Consider the following 20,395-nt stretch of genomic DNA (forward strand, 5'->3'; position numbering starts at 1 on the left):
CCTGGCAACAGCATATGCCCTCAACCCTGGGCAGGACTGGTTCAGGAGGACCGTCATGGCTAAATTGGAGCACTTTGCGAAGGGTAGGACAGTTCTCACAGGGGATTTCAACTTAGCATGGGACCCCGACAAGGATAGGAGTGTGAAGACTTATCACAACCAGGTGGCCCCCCGCCAAGCAAACTAAGGAGAACATGGCAAGGTTAGCTCTAGTGGACTCCTGGAGGGGGAAGCACGGGAGGATAGAGGGTATAGCTTTTATTCCTATGTCCACAGGTTCTTTTTAGGAATCGATTATATATGGGTGTCTCATACACTTTTAGGACAAGTTAGAGAGGTAGACTTGGGGTCGATTGCGGTATCAGATCATGCACCCATTAGTTTTACGATGCACAGAAAGAGGGGAGGCCCGGGGCTTTGGAAATTGAGGTTTCCAGAACACCTTCTTAAAGATTGGGTGATACAGGACGACCTAAGGAGGATGATCAAAGAATTCTTTGCAAGTAACTGTGCACAGGGGACGGAAGAACATATTGTATGGGTTGCATTCAAGGGTACAATGAGTGTAGAACTAATCGCTAAAAAGGTGCAGAGAGATAAACAGCTGAAGCAGATGCAGAGGGAGCTCGAAGACCAGCTTAAACAAGTCATGGCCAAAATGGAGAAGGATACGAGTGCTGTGATGAGGAAAGAATATAGGCTGGTCAGGGGTCAACTTGAGATACTCCAAATCAGGAAAGCAGAGCAATCCCCCCACCCCTCTATACCTGCAGCAAAAATATTATATTAAAGCACTTTAGGCCAATAAACTCTTGGCGAGACAAGTGAGGAGGAAAGAAGCATCTAGGACCATTCTGAAGATAATAACAGACCAGGTAGGAGAGTGTTCCACCAATGATAGATGCCTTTATAAAATTGTATTCAAGTCTTTACACAGACTCGCCAAAGGGGACACCCCGGGGGGGGGGGGGGTACCTGGCGAAATTTCCCCTGCAGAAGATCACATCGGGGAAAGGGAACAACTGGACAGGGACATTACCCCCAGCAAAGTGAGGGTTACCATCTTATTGCAACCGAGTGGCAAGCCCCCGGGGCCAGAGGGCTACATCGGAAGCTGCTATAAAGTCTTCAAGGAGTCGCTGATACCGGTGCTGGTACCTCTGTTCAACTCCTTCTGGAGTACTGGACGTATCACCCCATCTATGGAGTAGGCCAAAGTGGTGCTGCTCCCTAAACACAATAAAGATGTCCCATTGGGTGGGTCTTATCGACACATAGCCCTAATTAATACAGACCCAAAAATATATACTAAGATCTTGGCGTCTTGCCTGGACAGGTTTCTCCCCAAGCTGATTGGCCTGTACCAGACAGGGTTTATCAGACATAGGCAGACATTCGATAACACATGTAGGGTATGTCATCTAATTGAGAAAGCCAATCTGGCCAACACTCCGGCAGCGATCTTGGCCTTGGACACAGAAATGGCCTTCGACCACGTGGAGTTGTCTTTCCTTTTCTGCACTATGAAGGCCATGGGATTTGGGGCGAAGTACCTGTGGATGGTGAGAGCCAACTACCGGGGCCCAACACTCCGTCTAGCCATCAATGGCAGTCTTTCCCAGGGGACACATGTTTCTCATGGTACGAAACAGGGGTGCCCGCTTTCTCCGCTTCTTTATGCGATCCACTTGGAAACCTTACTTGCCCGAACCAGATGTCAGAGGAATTCGTTTTGGGGGCTGGGGGCGGACATAAGGAGATTGCCTATGCGGACGATATGTTGCTAGTAATCACAACCCTGCAAACAACACTGCTAGCAATTGGAAGGAAGCTAGATGAGTTCGGCTCAGTGGCAGGTCTGAAGATTAATGGCCACAAGTTAGAACTGCTCAACCTGACCGTACCGGAGCAAGGGCTGGGGGGACTGAAGGGGAAATGCCCTTATACATGGGCTGAAGGCAGTGTTCGATTCCTGGGAGTACAACGTATGGGATCTATCGGCATTGTATAGGGCCAATTATACGCCTTTACTATAGAGGATGAGGCAACTGTTGATTGACTGGGGGCCCATGTCAATATTGTGGCTAGGGAGAATAAACACCTTGAAGATGACGATCGTCCCCAAGGTCCTCTACTTCTTTCAGGCTACCCCAATTTTTTTTTTTGTTTAAGGTTCTACAAAAACAAAATGAGCAGATTTATTTGGAACAAAATAACCAGACGTTCATGGGGTTACTAATGGCACCTGCTCATAAAGGAGGTTTGAGGGGACTGAACTTTTATCTATACTATCTGGCGGCCAAGCTCCAAGTGGTTTGGGAGTGGTTTAATGGAGACCGGGGCAGGATATGGAAATGATGGATAGGGCAGTGGTGGGGAAGCCCCTTGAAGTAGTACTCTGGTGCCCCAGGGTGGAAAGACCCAAGAATATGAACAGGAGTAGGATTACAGCACTGGTGGGGGAGGTGTGGGACTCCCTGGTTCGACTGGTAGGTGCAACAACCGTCCCTTCCCCACTGATGCCAATATTCCAAAACCCACAATTTGCCCCAGGGCAGGAGGTAGGAGCTTTTGCAAAGTGGGTGACGGCGGGGTGGTTTATGCTTTGGGACATGGTAGAGGGACAGGATGTCAAGACTTACCTACGGTGCAAACAACACTTCGAACTGGGGGAGGGAGAGAGGTTCTAGTACTTTCAACTTAGGCATTGGATTACAAATCCTGAGGTTTTGCAGGCTGTGAGATCTCACCCCTTTTACGAAATATGTTACAAGTAGTATGGGGGACTCTCACATGATAGCTGAGCTTTACAAGATATTTTCCACCCCTTCGGTTGCAGTGAAATGGCCTTACGTGAAATACTGGGAAGATAACCCGGGATACAAAATGGAGGGGAAAGAGACCAATAGGATTGTTTGTGGAGGAACATTCCCAAGTTGACCAGGGTGGTGCAAGTTCGGGAAATGTGGCTTAAGGCCATTGTGCAGTTGCATCTCACCCCTGTGGGAATACATAAATGCTACCCAGCAATCGCCAACAGATGTTGCAGAGGGTGTGATGAACCTGGAACCTGGGGTCATATGTGGTGGTCATTTGGTAAGATCCCATCCTTCTGGGAATATATAAGAAGCGCAATGTCAGGAAACTTTGGTATGCAGGCCCACAGGAACCTTGAGGAGGCCATGCTGGGAATGGGTGCATCTTGGGGTGCTTATCTACTAAGGCTCAGAAGAAGGCTTATATGATTCCTTAGCATGGCGGCATTGCCAATTGTGGCTAAGAAATGGAAAAATAAGGGCATACCCACAGAACAAGCCTGGATAATCAAGATCTGGAACGCTGTCGCCCTTGAGCAAGTGACATACTCTGTACAGGGGGTCGGGGGGTCTGCAAAAATGTGGTGCAGACTGGAACGTTGTCCTATCTTTTCTTCGCAGTGACTCTAGGGTAGCCTTTTGCCCAAACACTACGGTTTTTGGAACTGGCTTGAAGATATGAAAGTAGGAATTTTGAGGGAACAATCAGCAGTCCTTTTTGCTCATGGGGAGGGTTTTAGAGGGGGTAAGAGGACTGGGAATGTTATACATTGTTGAAAATGCTAATAAAAACCTTTTTAAATAAAGGAGGCAACTTTTCTTAGCTGAGACCTTTGTATTAGATAATACAACCATCAGAATCAAATCCCATGGGTTCCCAATCAGAGGTATTATTTACTTAACTAGTAGTCCACCAAAAGGTCACCCTCTCTTCCCCCTTTTTTGCCTTCTTTATGAAAGTTGTAAATCCATCTAACACAGGAGTTACTGTTACCCATGTTTCTTGTAATGCCAGGAAATCTATCACTTTCAGATCCACCCATACTTAAGCATTCATAAAACTGTTGTAACCGCTTGTATTCCAATTCCTCACTGAAATCCCCAGAGCATACAAAATCCGGACGGGGGCCCCTTTGACCCGTAACCATCCCCATTCCGTCTCCTGTGAGGAGGTGACTTGTTTAACACATACTTGCCTACGTCCTACAGCATCAATTTTACTAAAGACTCCCATGGAATTGAAATTCCTGATCACTTCATCAGTAAACCTGGGAGGGTGGGAGGAGGAACTATATTGTGATATGTTTAGAGCTCAAAGTCCAAAGATGTGAAGTGGTATTTCCAGCAATGACTTCTATAATCTGTTTTTTTTTTTTTTTTTTTTAATCACCCATCAGTCTCCTTTCAATAAATAGAATGAATTTTTTATTTTATTTTTTTTAAATAAAGAATTCCTGATCCCCCTCCCCACTATATGCTATTCCCATAGCAGGGTCAAATTCCACAACTAATTATTTACACATGTAAATATGTAAATATCTTACCGTCTCTGAAGAAACGTCTACTGAGCAGCAAAAACGACATCCCATACCAATTGCGAGAATGAAATGCATTGTGCTTTCATTAAAAAAAAAATCCTCATCGAGTAACTAAATGTTTAATGTCCCCTGGCGATAACGTCGCCAAAGCGAGAATATGTTTAAAAATCACCATTTCCCTTGATCTATTCATTGGCAATTCAATTTCGTTCCTAAAAATCGTAGCTATTTTCAAATGGAGAGCCCCCTTACAATGTAGCCCGCCATCGCTTATATGCTTTTCCATACTCATAGCCAGTGCTCCAGATAACTTTTTGAGGTGGGAGTATTTTACCCTACAAGATCCTCTCTGAACCCAGAACCAACCGTCCTGGTGGATTCCTCCTATCATTCCAATGAGGAACAACTCCTCCTTTGAATGCCTGCTCTGCAGGCTCTCCATCTCTCCTGACCTCTCTCTCACTGTGGCCACTATCTACAGGCCCCATGGCCAGGTCGCCCCTTCCTCTCCAAGTAGGCTGACCTCTTCACCTCCCTCCTTGCCTCTATCTCTCAACTTCTCCTCCGAGACCTGAACATCCACCTGAATGCTACCAGCCCTTCTTCGGGACTCTTTCACAACCTGTGTGATTCCCTCTCTCAATTCTTCCCTCTGGCCCGACTCACTCTGCAGGGCACACCCTGGATGTTCTGATCTCCTCAGACCTCACCTTCTCTAATTTCCTCACCACTCCTCTCTCTTGGTGTGATCACTTTCTCTTTTCCTCCCACTTCTCTCTCTCTACCCCTCAGGCCACGCCGACTCCAGTCATGCCACCTACCTTCTTGGTCATCTGACCCATGAAGCGTGCGTCAGTTGAAGCTTTCACTGATACTTTGTCTCCTCCTCCTGCACCTCTGGCTGACCCACACCCTAACACACCCCTCTCGAACCTTTATCTCTCTATCTCTAACACTCTGGACGTCCTTACCCGTCATGAGGATCCGCTTCAAACACACAGCCAAGTGCAACTCTTGGCACGATTCCGACCTTGCCACAAATGCAAGTGTAGGGTGGCAGAGACGTAGTGGAGGGCATCAGACCCACCCCCTGATAAACTGTCCTGCCGCCTGCTACAAAGGCAATATAGACTCTCTGTCTCTCTAACAAGAGAGAAGACATGCAAGCCCATGTCTCTGCGGCATCTAACAACTCAGCCGAACTTTTCAACATCTGCAAGGAGCTGGCCAATCCTGCGGCAGTCTCTACCTCTCCTATTCCCTACCAGGCCCTCTGCACAGCCATGGCTTCTCATTTCACCACTAAAACTCAGGACATCCAGTCCATCCTCTTCTACCACTCCTGGCCCGATTGAAGCAGTCTCTCCTCCTCCTTTGCCCTGTTCACCCCAGACAATGTTTCTAGACAAGTCCGATCTATGAAAGTCTCATCAAAGCAGGATATCCTCTGCTCTTCCAGAACCATATTGACACCCTTGCTCCAGCCTATGCCAATTTCTGTAATCACTTCTTTGCCACTAGGACTTTTCCCCTCCTCCCTCAAGTACTCCCTTGTGCACCCCCTTCTAAAGAAGCCTTCGGTCGATCCTTACTCTCCGGCTAACTATCACCCGATTTCCATCACTCCTTTCCTGGGCAAACTCCTTGAAAATCTGGCCTTCTCCCAGCTTAATCTGCATAATGAATGTGCTGGTTGTCCCCACGACCACCAGTGTGGCATCAGAGCTGCCAGAAACAGGGAAACTGCTCTCCTGAACACCCATGAAGGACTGCTCTCCAATCTTGACTCTAATCTCCCCCTTCTGTACTCATTCTCAATTTATCCCCCGCCTTTGACATTGTCAACAGTGCCATCCTGCTCAATCGCCTCCGTGACAACCTGGGTATCACTGATCAGGCCCTGGCCTGGTTGACCTCCTTTCTCACTGGCCAACCCTCTCAGGTCCAACTGGGGTCTTTCCTCTCTTCTATCTCTCGGTCAACTTGTGGTGTTCCATTGGATGTCTAACCTCTCTCCCTGGCTTTTCAACCACTACCTGGCACCTCTTACCCACAGCATCGATACTTTCTGTTCCAATTTTCAGTGTTATGTGGATGACACCCAGCTCTCTTTCAGGCTCTCCTCAGCCACCTCTTCTTCTCTCATACCAGATTGTCTGGCCGCAATTCAGGAATGGTGTGCCGCCATTGATCTCGGCCTTAATGCCAGTAAGACTGAGATCCTCCTCAATGGGAACTTCTCGCTCTTCTCTCCTCCCCCCGCCCCCACTCTGGGCCCTATTCCTGCTCCTTCCTGTGTCATCTTCAACTCCACCCTCTACTTCTCTCCTCACATCTCCGATATCTCTAAGAGGTCTTACTATAAGCTGCACCTCCCCAGAGGTATTCTTCCTTTTTTCACTTCCCCCCCAGAAGCTCAGTCTCTAGAGCGCTGGTCCTCTCTAGGCTGGACTACTGCAACTGCCTCTTTCTAAATCTGCCTGCCTGTACTCGATCTTTACAACTTATCCAGAACAGGACTGCAAGGCTTGTCCTTTGCCTCAAGCCCAGGGATCGTATCTCTCCAGACCTGAAATCGCTTCACTGGCTCCCCGTGGCTGCAAGGATCAAGTTCAAGACCCTCTGCATCATGCACAAGGCTTTATGGGGCCTGGGACCGCTCTATCTCCAACTTTCTCTTCCAAAACATCTTCCTTCTTGAGTGCTCCGCTCATCCACCTCCAACTCTGCGGGTCAGACGCTTCTCCAAACAGAGGGTTGGGGGCAGATCACTCTCGTTGGCTGGGGCCTAAACAGCCACCATGCTTCTCTCAAACTTTAGAAAAACCACCTCCGGCTCCAGAAGCAACTCAAGACGATCCTTTTTGCTTCCGCTTTCTCCCTTCCTCTCCCCTGCTGACGTAACCGACTGCTCTGCACATGGATCGCCTGGATAACCACTGAACTCAGGCCAAGGCTCCTGCATATCTAGTTGCCCGTGCACTGCCTCGGGGCTCCCCCAGCACTTAAGGGTCTGTATCTGCAACCGTACAGTCCCTCGTCTGTGCACTTATGAGCCACCCGCTGGCTGCACTTATTGATTTACCTGCAATTCTCCCGTCCCCTCCCTCCCGGGCACTTCTCCCCTTCCCTCTTGCCCACACTTGCACAATCTCATAGACAAGGCCTAGTTTCCTTGTCTTGTCACGCCTAGAAACACTTGTGTACTGGCGCAACTACATCAATGATATCATCAATAATAGTCATCAACAAAACTGAACCCTGTCCGATTAGCTGCTTCACTGGGGTATTGGAGCAGAAAAATTGACGTATACCTTTTACTTTTCTTTTTTTTTTGTCCTCCCCCCCCTTCTTTTCTTACACCCTCCGGCGTAAAACTCTGTTCCATTGTCCATACAGCTCTTAATTACTGCTATTCTTACAGATCGAGGTCACTACCTCCTTGGCACACAATGGTGGGAGTTTCCCAGTTAATGTCTCTTTAGTAGACTCTCTTGGTGGGTCGGCATTGTCCCCATGTCTCTTATCTGAGAAGCACAAAGGACTGTATATAAAGATTTACAAGAACCAGAGCACCAACAGGGCAGTCCATTTCTGGGACTATTAATGTCACTCTGTATTTCAGGTGCTTTTGAATGGGTACGTGGGCCTTCATTTTCAGTGAGACTTGAGCTCTGATAATCTAACCTTTATATCTATTAAAAAGGTGCTAGTGTGAGACCTCACTTCCAAATGTATATTATCGTAAAGTCTCACTAAAACCTGCAGCACTAAATTAAGAGCTTAGATTGCACTGCTTCCCAATTGTGAAGTGTCACTAAATGGAGAATTGCCCACCCAACTTTGAAAGGATTGGCCAGAGCCAGTCGGCGACTCCACCAAATCACCAGTAAGGGATTCGTAGTCTCCACGGGAGATGGCTCAGCACAGAACCTCCCTCAACCGTTGTCTGTTGCAATTCCATTACAGATGTAGAAGTGCTGACCGGCACCCACATTTTCGGGCCCGTAACGACGTGCACAACTCGACGATATGTTTTTGTGTTCGCTTGCTGGGAAAACGCTGTTTAAGGGGTTGGTGCGAGGGACTCTTGGATCACTTCCTCGAGCACTTTGGAGACCTCATCATCCAAAGGAGTAATATCCTTGCTGCTTAAATTGTATTGTTTTCCTCTGCCTTCCATCATACAAAAAAAACACAGTGCACAGACACAGAACTCAGATTGAATCTGTGTTTTAACTTCAAAGTTAAATCAGAAAATACTCGATTTCAAGCAACTGAAGATCACTTCACTTTGAAAAATTACAAATATATCTCGCCGACAAAAAAGGTGCGTAGCCTTTACATTACTAAAACCTGCAACGTGCTTCTACCTGAGCTTAAAGCACTTTAGGTTTCTGACTTTTGGAGCGTCACTCCAGCTAAAAACGCAACAGCAGGCTTATCTTCGCAGCCTTTCAACGATCAATGGGATACCCGAAGCAGCGAAGTCCGACACGTTACCTTCGCCAGAGTCCAACTGCAGTGTAACTGCACTGCCGAACCGTGCTCATAATAGCAACATACTCCAGCCACCTGCAACAGTTATGCTCAATTGACATGGCCCTATGCTGCCCTCCAGAAACCCCCTACCCCGTTCTGCCTTCTACCCTTGTGCATATTCCCCATTATCTAGTAATGCATTTATCTTTCAAATATAACGGTAGACACACATTGCTACCCGCCAACCTTTCTTGGTGGTAATACACCAAGAACTAGACTGGTTCTTATGAATCTTTCTGTAAGCATTTTCAACCGTTCAATAATTTCAAACTTTTCTTTTTTTATAAATTTAGTGGGTTTCAAACTCACTTATAACGCAAAACGCACATGCATATAGAGCACTACAAAGTTAGTGTACCAATCTTTGAATTAATAGTCTAACAATACAATGGAATATCAATTCATTCAATAATCACATATAGTAAAGCACAGTTTCTTCAACCCTGTCTAAGCCATATAAAACACATTAGTAGACAATAGTAAAAATACACTATCACAATAACCCAAAAATTCACACAAATGTGTTTCTACACACTATTTTGTCTTTAAAGTGCCTTAACATCTATATAAAGTATGTCTATTACATCCGACATACCAAACACCACCTCCTTTTCGGCAAAGTGTGCTAAAAAAAATCTCTCACCACAAGGAATCAATGTTTCCGCATTGCATTCCGGCTCTCCCTACAAAAAAAGAAATGGCTTTAAAGTAGCATGACATTTGTCATTTTAGCAAACTGTAAATGCCTCCTGCACACATCGTGCAGGGAAGCATTTACGCGACTTTTCACTACAAAGTGCACCAACAAATATAAATCTGGATTCGCTAGATTGAACGCATCTGTTTTAAACTTTGCAGTGAAAATGATGAAAATGGCAGGTGGGTGGGACAAAAGTGCACGGAGTACAGACGTAGGTGGTCTCCTCCGTACAATTTACACTTGGGGAAAAGTATCCCGATAGTCAGAGCCGGTCTGGGGGGGGCGAGCCGGGCGACCGCCTGTGGCGCCAGGCCCCCCAGGGCGCCATTAGCACCCGCCACACCAGCTCGGTGGAGTCTTGCAAGGGCATGGCAGGCAGGCTTTTGCTGTAAAATGCACCTGCGGCGGCGGGTGCATTTAAATGCACCCCTCCGCTGCGGGCACTTTTCATAAGAAAAGGTGCCATTAGCCCCACATCACGCCAGCTCTGGGGAGTCTTTCAAGGGCTCCCCCGAGCTGGCGTGGTGGCATAAGGCGTGGCAGGCGCCGCGTTGTCTTTACATGCACCCGCAGCGGCAGGCTCATTCAATGACAATGGGAGCTTCTTCTTACTGATAGATTTGTATCCAGCAGCAGTGATTTTTGGATACCGAGGCTTGAGCCTCATTACTCCATTTTCTCAGGTTGAGTATGTAGTCATGGGTTTGCATTCTTCTTGGTCTGTGTGATGTCACAGAAGGGCTGGTTTCACAGGGTCTTCGCAGTGATGGGCCGCAGGTAGAGGTCGAAGGGGTTGCAGTGAGTCTTCTGATCAGAGGGATCGGGTTCTGATCCAGTCCTTGGCAGAAGTTCTTACTCAGCGTCGCTAGATGTTTGTCCAACATCTCGATGTCCAGGTCTCTGTGAAAGTCTGCTATCCTTGTGAAGATTGGAGCTCCAGACGATATCCGCACGGCCTTGTTCTGGACTTTCTGAAGACTCTTCCGGTGTCGCTCATGGCAGGTCATCCATGCTGGGGAGGCATACGTCAGGGTTGGTCTGATGATCGCCTTGTAGATGTTGATCTTTGTCCGGAGGGGCATGGACTTGGTCTTCAGGAGTGTGTACAGCGCTGCCATCTTTCCTGTTGCCTTCAGCTGAATAATCTCAATGTGGCTTTCCCAGTTGAGTTTGCTGTCATGGGTCACACCGAGGTAGCGGCTGCTGCTCTCCCATTTGATGGTCTCCCCATTGAGGCTGATGTGTGGGTGCTCCTTGATCATCTTTCTGGTGAACAGCGTTGCGGTTGTCTTGCTGGTGTGGAGTTCTATCCGTCAGTTGCTGTACCACGTCGCAATGGTATCCAATGAAGCTTGCAGGTTCTTCGCCACTTCCTTTTCGCTGAATGACTGGGAGATGACTGCAACATCGTCTGCATACAGCGCCAGGTCGGTCTTGTGGAGGTCTGTCGGGATGTCGTTGGTGAAGAGGTTGAACAGGAAGGGTCCGAGGTTCGATCCCTGTGGCACGCCTGCTCGGATGGGATGTGATGAGGACATCTCAGACCGCATGGCAACATGGAAGGTGCGGCCTCCCAGGTAGGACGTGCCCTATTTAACCTCCTTGCCGGAGCAAGGAGTGGCTCATCCTGGCCCCGCCCCCTGTTAACCAGGGGCGCACGGGGGGGGGGCGACAATTCACCCAGGGCGCTGCTGCCCTTAAGGCCGGCCCTACCCATAGTGTTTTAAGAAGTAAAATACTGACCCTGTTCTCCATACAAGGCAATAAGAAAATTGTCAAGATATGCTTCAGTTTCCAGGTACATCTCATGACTAGCTCCCACATCATCTCCGGAGAACATTTCCGAGTATGTAAATGTCTTGCAACTCGAAGTTCCCAGAAACCAAATCAAAGATGCAAAAAAGGCTTCTTCCAGAAATCTTGATAGGAGAAAAAAAAAAAATAGGGGGAAAAAAAAAAAAAGGAAAACAAAACAGTATGCTTGGAACCTGAATGGTATAAAGATCCCAGTGGTGGCCGCTATTACTTACCTGGGAGTCTGTCTTAATGAAAGTACTGTAGAAAGACAGAGACAGGAGAGTCTCGTAAGGAAAGCACAGACCCTGGCAGGCCAAGCAAAGATTCAACTTAAGATGTACAGTGGTTATTCGATGCTTCCACTGATTAGATTCTACTGCTCCAAAGTATCGGCTATTTTAACATATGGAGCGGAAGGATACCTCAACTTTGACCCAGGGAACTGGGAAAAAATAGAAGGTGTCTTCTGGAAAAGGGCACTGAACATACCCGCAAGTACCCCAATCCAGGCAGTAAGGATGGAACTTGGACTTACCTCACTAAAGGCAATAGCAGTGTGGAAAATATTGTCCTTCTTTAGGAAATGCATCCAAGAGGAGGCAAAAGGGGGCTTTATATGTCTAAAAAAAGCTTTAGCGGAACAGAATGAGCCTGTTCTGCAAAAATGGGAGATGAGATGCAAGACGCTCCTGGTTAACATTGAGGAATCGCCACAATCCCTTGTTGATAACCCAGATGAAACCAAAAAGAAACTGTTTACTCTGGATTGGATTCAGACACAGGCTGAAAGACAAATACAAAACCTATGGAAGACCAATAGACGGGTGCAGGAAACTGAACACTACCAAAATATCTGTTGATCTTCCCACATTTCTTCTTTAGAGATCAGTTTTTTCGATTACGTTTGAACCCGTTTGGGAATAAGACAACAAAAAACTGGGGTAAATTAGATGGTAACCCATTAATCTGTCGATTGTGTAAGGCTGAAGACTCACAGGAAACAACTGAACAATAAGTAATGGACTGTAAGACCTTGGACCAACAAAGAAGAAAATTAATGCAGGAGGTGATCACCAAATATGGTCATAGAACCAGAGACGCTTGGTGGAAAATCCTGCTAGCGGGAGAGAAGACAACCATAATTTTGGCTCTGGTTAAATTTTTAATAGTTATAAAAAAAAACTTTAAGAGTAAAAGAGGAACTGGGAAAGTGGTATACTAATACAGGTTCGGTGTACACATGGTACACGAAACACGATGATTTGCCTGTTTTTTTACATTATTTTGTTTTACTTCTAATCTTATTTCTTTTCTTCTCTCCGCTTCATTTTGAAATTTGAAACTTGTCTCTATTTGATTGTTTAATTATGGAGACCATGGTGGTCAAAGGTTGTCAAAAATGTATAACCAATATGACTCACCTAAAATAAATAAAAAATATATATCAATAAACACACGGCCAAAACCAGTTAATATTCAGACCGGTGCATTGACTTTCAAATTAACAAACAACTCAGTCTAAAAGACTATATAATACCTATGAAAACTACTGTTTGTCCTTACGTTTTCTAAAGCAGACCCTTCAGCAAAGCTCAATTTGTCTCGGTTATTAGCATGTGTATGAATTAAGCCAACTGTGCCGCAGGAGTGCCAATAGTTTGCTTCAAAATATCAATTTATAATAATTATTATACATCAAACAGAACCCTCCAGTCACGTCTTGCTAAGCACAGTCTTAAACATTGCTGTGGAACGCAAGACAGTCATGGGACCAAACTCCTAAATTAACAAAACGCAACCAATCTGGATGTTCACTAGATTATGGTAAGAAACAGCTCAAACATTTTTAGACACAAAAAAAACATTTTTTTTCAATCTGTTTAATTCTCTGTGTATACAATTGGGGCTCTCCATGTAAAAGAGAAACAGAAAATACCTGCAAATGATTTACAACGACTTCTTCGTACAGAAGTTCACGTGTGTACAAGAGATTATTTTTTTCCCCCGGTAGGGTAGTCTGGCCTGAGCCTCATGCTCACCTAGTAGCGCCTGTAACTGATAAGATAGCCCAGCGGGTTTGAGCGCTCATTGCTGTGATCTGTGTTTGATCTGCAAGTTGCAGGTTCAAATCCCAGCATGGTCGACTAAGCCTTTCATCCTAGGGAGGTTGATAAAATGAGTACCAATTTCGATTGGGTAATAATAACGTATGTAAATGTATTTTATGTAAAGCGCTTTGGATAAAAGCACTATATAAATGACAAGTTATTATGCGCTCACATAAAGAAGCCACTAGGGATGTAACGGTATTACGGTATACCGTTAAAGATACCGTGAACCACTTAATTGAACAATAATAACCGCCACATTGTTTATACCGGTATACCGTTAAGTGTGCTTTTCAATCTGATTTGGAAAGGCTGCAGTAAGCAAGTGCTGCGCAGTCTTGGTCTTGCACTGTTGGATGTGCCGTCTGCCAAGTAGTTTCAGTTGGAGCAGTTTTTAATGCCATTCCATAAACCACACATGCCTGACACAAAATCAATATGTTAGCAATAGGAAGAATAAATACAGTGCCAAGAAGGAAAAGGGTTTACTTTGGGTTGGCGGTTTGGGGTTTATATATTTATAATGGATGTTTTCTAAACATATGACAATGGGGGATTTCCCTGGTTCCATCATTGAATTTAGATATAATAAGTCACAGTGCGAAATGTACTCATCTCTGTGGGTATTCCCTGCTGCCATACCAAAGTGTAACATTTCCGTGATTACTGAACACCTTTTGGCCCTCAAGTAAACTAAAGGCTGTAACGTAAAGAGAGAGTGCGTGTGTGCGTATGCGCACAAGCGTATACTACCATCAGACTCCATTGATCTGTGGCATGCAGGTTATCAAGATGGCAACATGTTCATCTTCACCAGTAGCCAGTGGGGGGGCTAAAAGCTGAAATGACCACTTAAGAAAAGCTATTCAGTTTGCTTTGCCAGGCGCAGCAGGGCTCCCCCCGCCCCTCCTCCTCTCCACACGTGTGTTTGTGTTTGGTGGAAGCAAGGGGTGGCATTTCAGTGGAAAGTATGTTGAAAAGCCCAATTCTGGCCCTGGGTGCCTGGTTTTGTTTGTGATGATAAATCTGACAACTTATGACCTTTTAGAAAATATTTGTTAAGATTAGTTAACTCCACCTGCTATACCGCGATAACCATGATATACCGTCATTTGGCAAGAAGGTTATTGTACCGTCATAAAACTAATACCGTGACACCCCTACTTGTCCAAGCTTCGCTCCCCATCCGTTGGCCAGAGATGACAATACCATTGCAGCACTTGCTACAGGTCTCCTGCCAGCAAAGCTGCAATTGCCCACACAAGTCTCCCAGGCAATGCTGCTGTAACCAATGGACTCAGGAGCAACCACCACATAGTATGGGAAAATGAAGGACACGTTTACTGAGAAGACGCATTACTTTTAGGAACGAGCCAGGAATCGGGATTAGGCAAAGTACTGCCCCAGTATGATCTCCACCGTTTATCTATCCTGGCACAAAGAACAGCCAATCACTCAAACTCAATCTCAAAAACTCAATCCAGTTCCCATATACAACTCCGGACACGTAGTCTACCTGGCGTGAAAGGGAATCTGGCCCATGAACAAGGAAGAGATATGTGACCAAAGCATAAGTGTTACTGGGAGAGGGAAGTGTAATCAAGAGCTTGTGTGTACAATGTCTTGGTGCCCATGGGGGTACGGAGGGACCTGCTGGGATATTTTGGACAAATACTAAAATATTCATGAAAACTGAAGTTAGAATAGTAAAGTAAGAACAGAGATACACATGTTCTATTGTGCTAAATATTCTAGGATGAGATAATTTACTATTCTCACTCCAGTCCTAGAAAGTTGGTAGTTTCGTCTTTTTTAATTAAAGCTCACCGGGGAGTAGGGCATCAAGTCCCCAAGAGAGTCTTTTGAAGGAAAACTACGGTATAGTGCTGCTCACCAGTTCTAATGATTGTGGAGCAAGGGATCGAATACCAATATGAGGAGGAGAGTGTATGTGTGTGCATGGCAGAGTTTGAAATTAAGATTTGATGAGCAGAAGTTCAAACCAGCTCCTATGTGTTGGGAATCACCCTGTAGGCAGGAACTACCGCGCCAGGGAACCAGGAGCTACTACTTTAACTTTTAGCCCATTAAGTATGATACATTTTGTTTAAAGCTGCATTAGTTGCGCTCCAATTCTTCCTTATTAACATCCTCAAATCCTCCAAGTTAATGTCTCATATATATATATATATATATATATATATATATTTGTAAGGCACCAGTAGGCCTGAGGAGTCAAAAGTAACACCCGATAGCTGTTGGTTTCAAGCCAAGCAGGAGCTAAATAGCTCCCAGAGATTTTGTACCCTGGTATGGGATTTATATAGGATGAACCAAGCAGGGAAGAAACAGGGCACTGTCCATAAGGAGTGACTACAGGGGGTTTCAAGCAAGGGTGCAGGCGCAGCAGAGAAGCTTTGATGGATATGGGCAGCAAGGGGTGTTCTATAAACAGAGAAAAACCCCAATTAAGTCAGAGCATCATCAAAGACTAGCATAATAGGGGTTTCAACTCCACATGGCATGCAAGCTTAAATCGATCTGTATGGTGCACTTGATTCTGATAGCCAGCTACAATAGAAAACAGCAAGTACCCTTTCAGTAGCAAATGTCAATGAAAAGTACTAGAGCCTACCCATCTACCGTACAGTTAACTCTCGGAATGGATCACTCACCTTCTAACTATGCCCTTATGTGCACACACTAATCCAACCTTTGGCCAGATTACGGCACAGTCCACACACTGTGTTAGCAATGTAATCTTATTAATCAGCAGCCTAAGTGTCTACACTTGGTTTATTTCTGTGGTGACACTGCTTTCCTTGTTCTTTAGCAGGCTCCAGAAGATAATTAAAATTACTTAGGCCTGCCATACAAACTTGTAGATAAAGAGGCTTGAGCACTTTTTTCACAAGGATGTAAGGACAATATACAATGGATTTCTGTTGGTGTTAACATATTTCATAGGGGAAGGAAAGGATTCCATTTAAATATGGGATTGGTTTTCTATTCTCAATTTCCCGCCCAGCACAACCCTTAACCAACAGAGAAGCAGTCTTAGATTGCAATTTGTATGTTCAAGGAGATGAAGCAGATGTGTAGAGGGATTGAAGGAGAACGGTATTCGCCTGTGTTTGTTGCTATCCTTCATTTGCACATGGCTGTCATGGTACTCACTCCTAAGAGCAATGCCCCCTCTATCCCTTGAAATGTCTTTGGTCTTGCAGTCCACTCCAAATTTACAATTGCTTCTCCACCCTACAAAATCAACTCTTGAACCTCCCCTTACCCCCCTCCCCCGCTAGATCAGAAAATGCTCCAGCAGCTTGTCACGAGAGAGCATATCCTCCTACGCACCCCTCGAGGATGGGCCACTGGTAAGCTGTTTCAACATGTCTGTTGAGCCAAAGATCATCCTGCTGCCTTCTAACATGAGGAAGTGCAGTTCATGAACAGTCGAGTGTAAGTAACAGTTCTCTTCCACGCCCAATTCCAATCCAGACATACCACTTCACCGAATTTGGGCTTCAAGATGGTCACCACATTCCTCAACAGCCCTGAGCCGCAACACAGTTCCTGTTACCCCTCCTCTTTCTTCTAACTTCTCATCCCAACACTTTGCAGCCCCTCACCAGCTACACTATCGTGTGTTGTGCCATAAGCCCCTCGCCACACATCCTTCCTACTTCCTTCAGTCCCTCCACATGCTTTCAGCCAGCCAGGCTTCCCCCTTTTCCCAGTCTTTACAGCTTCACCTGTTACGAGCCCACCTACTTGCCTTCCAGTTGTATTCTCCTTGCTGCAGGTAAGGAATTGGACTGGAACAAGGCAGAGCTGCGTTCGGGCAAAAACTGTCTTGCTGCAGCGTCATTAGGTAGACTCGAGTCCCAAACCCCACCAAGTTGATGAAGATCTCTGCCCCGACTGCCGTAAATCTTCTGAACGCTGTGCCTTAATGTGAGCCCCCAAGGGTCGATATGCAACTACTTTGCAGACAGCATCTGAAAATTGACTCATTCCAGCATTCCAAAGCTGTTATTTTTATTTTATTTATTTATTAAATTTGTTAAACGCCCAAACCCACGGGTATCACGGTGTAGGTTACAGGAATATAGTGTTACTTGTCTGGTTACATAGGAAAAGCGGTTACAAGAATCAATGGCAACAACAAAGTAAGCTAAGAACATTGAGCGTAGTAGAATAAAATTAGAGCAATGCGTTAGAGAGGACAACGCAGTGATGCTCTATATATATATGTATACTGTATATAGGTCTCATGCTTTGCATACATTTGACCGTCATGGTGACAATTCTGACAGATGAAACTAGCATCATACCAAGTGTGCATTGCATGCTCATTTTAATTATTATCACAGACATGTTTGATAAATTGGGGGTCATTTTTATTTTCAAAAATTGCACTGTTTTCATGCAAAGCAGCCAGCATCCTGTATTAGAGCACCCACATTCACCACTTATCTCCGCCCCTCAGTCCCACCCACACCACTGCCAATTCGCCCTGTGCATGAAGGGGGTTCCCCCAGTAAATTGAGTCAATATACAGCACAGCCTTCCTACACCAGTCCAATAAACTCATACGCCAACAGTTCTATGTCCGCCCCATTTGTACTCTAGTTCCTCGTTTCCCTTTAGGATGCTACACCATCTTTCCATCTATTTACATGGCCCAATAACGGTCTCTGTTCTTATTACTATACCTAGCACCAGATTATCTCCTCTGATCTCACTTCTCAGGCGCTGTACCGGTCCCAGAAGTCCCATAACCACTGGTCAATCATCTGCTTTGCCAGTTTAATTCCATCTTGGTATTCCCTCCTTGCATCTCCTGCTCTCTTTAGCTAGGACATTCTCAACAACTCCTCAAATACTTACCACTCAATCTTGTCCCCTCTTCTCGCCTGTTCCTCTTCTTTAATACTTGCATTCACGATCTCCAATTTAGCATCCTTCTAAGTTTACCCTGTTGGACCATAACTTACTCCAAAATCCAACTCGTCTCTCCCTCCCCAGACAAATACACTCTAAAGTCACACATTTGACAGTTCTTGCCCACCAATGCTCACGCCTAGTATTCTGGTCAATCACCTGCTTTCTCAGAGCTCCAGCACACGTTCCACCCAACTCAGCGCAATGCATGTCACCACAACCTCAACTGTCTGCATTCAGGTCCTCATCTGACCCACACTTGATCCTGCATCACATCCCATGGTGGTCCATTATCTTGTGAAGCTGGCTTTCACCTACACTACTACTTCATCCAGGCTTCTCGTGTAGCCCTCCTCTTGGCATCCCTGGCTTCAACCACAACATAACCCGCAGACTCACAAACCATTACCCATACTTCCCCGGCACCTTTACTGTTCCCTGGCTCACATAACGGCATCAATCACTGACTCACTCTACCCAAAAGCCCTTTTTAAGCACCTCACCTGCTCGCCCTCCTCTCGCCCCCCGGCCCGGCTTTCCAGCATTTCACAGAACTGCTCCAGGGTGACTGTGTCCTCGCCACGACCCTGCCTCTCTTGCAACCGGCGTATTAGAGCGTCATGGTGCTGGGCTACGAGTGACTCCTGTGAAGCCTCCTGGCGCAGACGTGCGGCCGCTTCCCGCAGCTGGGCCTGCTCGAGCAGGAGCCCGGGCGGTGGCAGTGCCCCGACGGGGGATAGTTCAGAGTCACTACTGCCCTGACCAGTTGTGCTCTGTGGAGTCTCGGCCTCTTCCTCCTCATCCTCGCCACCGTAACTCCCGCTACCCATCGTGTTCCCCATGACTCGTGTAAATAACCGGCCGCACCCTCCGCTGCAACCGGGAGCCACTTCCTGGACAGCTAGCTGTCAACTTCGGACCTGCTCTCCCACACTGCCGTAAAGCAGTGTACGACCGACTCGGCGTGAAAGTGTTGCGAAAGACCGTAAAGCTGTCGCAATAATTTGGACGAACCTTTCAACGCGGTCTAGTGTTTCAGATGGCGGTGACTAGTACTGCCAGTTTCCCAAGATGACACACCTATATTCATCCACCGAGAGTACCTGCAGACTACACAAATATCCATTCGCTAAATAAACTGACGTGAGCTGTCACCTAGGCGTATCAAACAGTAATGCAGGAGGACGTTCCTGAGTCAAGCCATTCCTGACCAAAAGAAAGGGTTTCATGAAATACTACATGGCAATTATGTGTAACTTTAGTACTGAGTATGACTGATTAACTGATAACGTGACTGCTATGACTGACTATATGATTTGAAATTCCTTTTGACACTAGAAATGCTTTTACATTTTTTTGTCTTCTTTTGCTAAATGGTGGGATATCCATTGGATTTGGAATGGCGTTCTGCGCTTTGAATAAAGTGTACGATTTTCTTTCTATGAACAAAAAGAAACATCAAATAAAAGTTTCTTGAATTTTTTTTCTTTATTTGTTTTGGTTTATCCTAAACCTTTACAAAATAGTAACATCAATTTCCATATTTCGTATTACAAGAACTGTAAAACATACATGTTATAATCATGTTTAAAACAGATTAAAAAAAAGAACAAACAAGAGAAAAAAATACATAGCAGAGATATGAGTAATTAAATCAATTACACTAAATCATCCGGCATAACAGAACATAAGAATCGGAGGATTACAATCTTCCTTGCTAAAAACAACAGATCGTTTATATTTCAAACAATGCTAGAGTCAGGAAGAGCCTTAAAGGATAGTTCCGGGACTTTTTTTTTATTGTCCCTACGGTTCGGCCATGTGTTTTTAAGCATAAATCGGTAGATCGTAGAAAACTTTCCTATGGACCTTACCCGACTTTTCGTCCATTAACGCACTCGAAATCAGCTGCCATTTTGTGATAATCCTATCATTTCCCCCCATCGA

At 45.6% G+C, this 20,395-nt stretch overlaps 1 protein-coding gene across 3 annotated transcripts in view; it reads right to left on the reverse strand.

Moving 5' to 3' along the window:
- The window catches only part of ZZEF1 (zinc finger ZZ-type and EF-hand domain containing 1), a 3,309,810-nt gene extending 3,290,421 nt beyond the window's left edge, over positions 1–19,389 (reverse strand). For all 3 annotated transcript variants that reach the window (XM_069614719.1, XM_069614718.1, XM_069614717.1), the window contains exon 1: positions 18,952–19,389. In XM_069614719.1, the coding sequence (XP_069470820.1) occupies positions 18,952–19,290 (339 nt within the window). In that variant the 5' untranslated portion in view covers positions 19,291–19,389. The remainder of the gene's footprint in view (positions 1–18,951) is intronic.
- Positions 19,390–20,395: the final 1,006 nt, after the last annotated feature.

This window comes from Ambystoma mexicanum, chromosome 9 (assembly GCF_040938575.1).
Source record: "Ambystoma mexicanum isolate Mex_15411 chromosome 9, UKY_AmexF1_1, whole genome shotgun sequence".
Lineage (NCBI taxonomy): Eukaryota > Metazoa > Chordata > Amphibia > Caudata > Ambystomatidae > Ambystoma > Ambystoma mexicanum.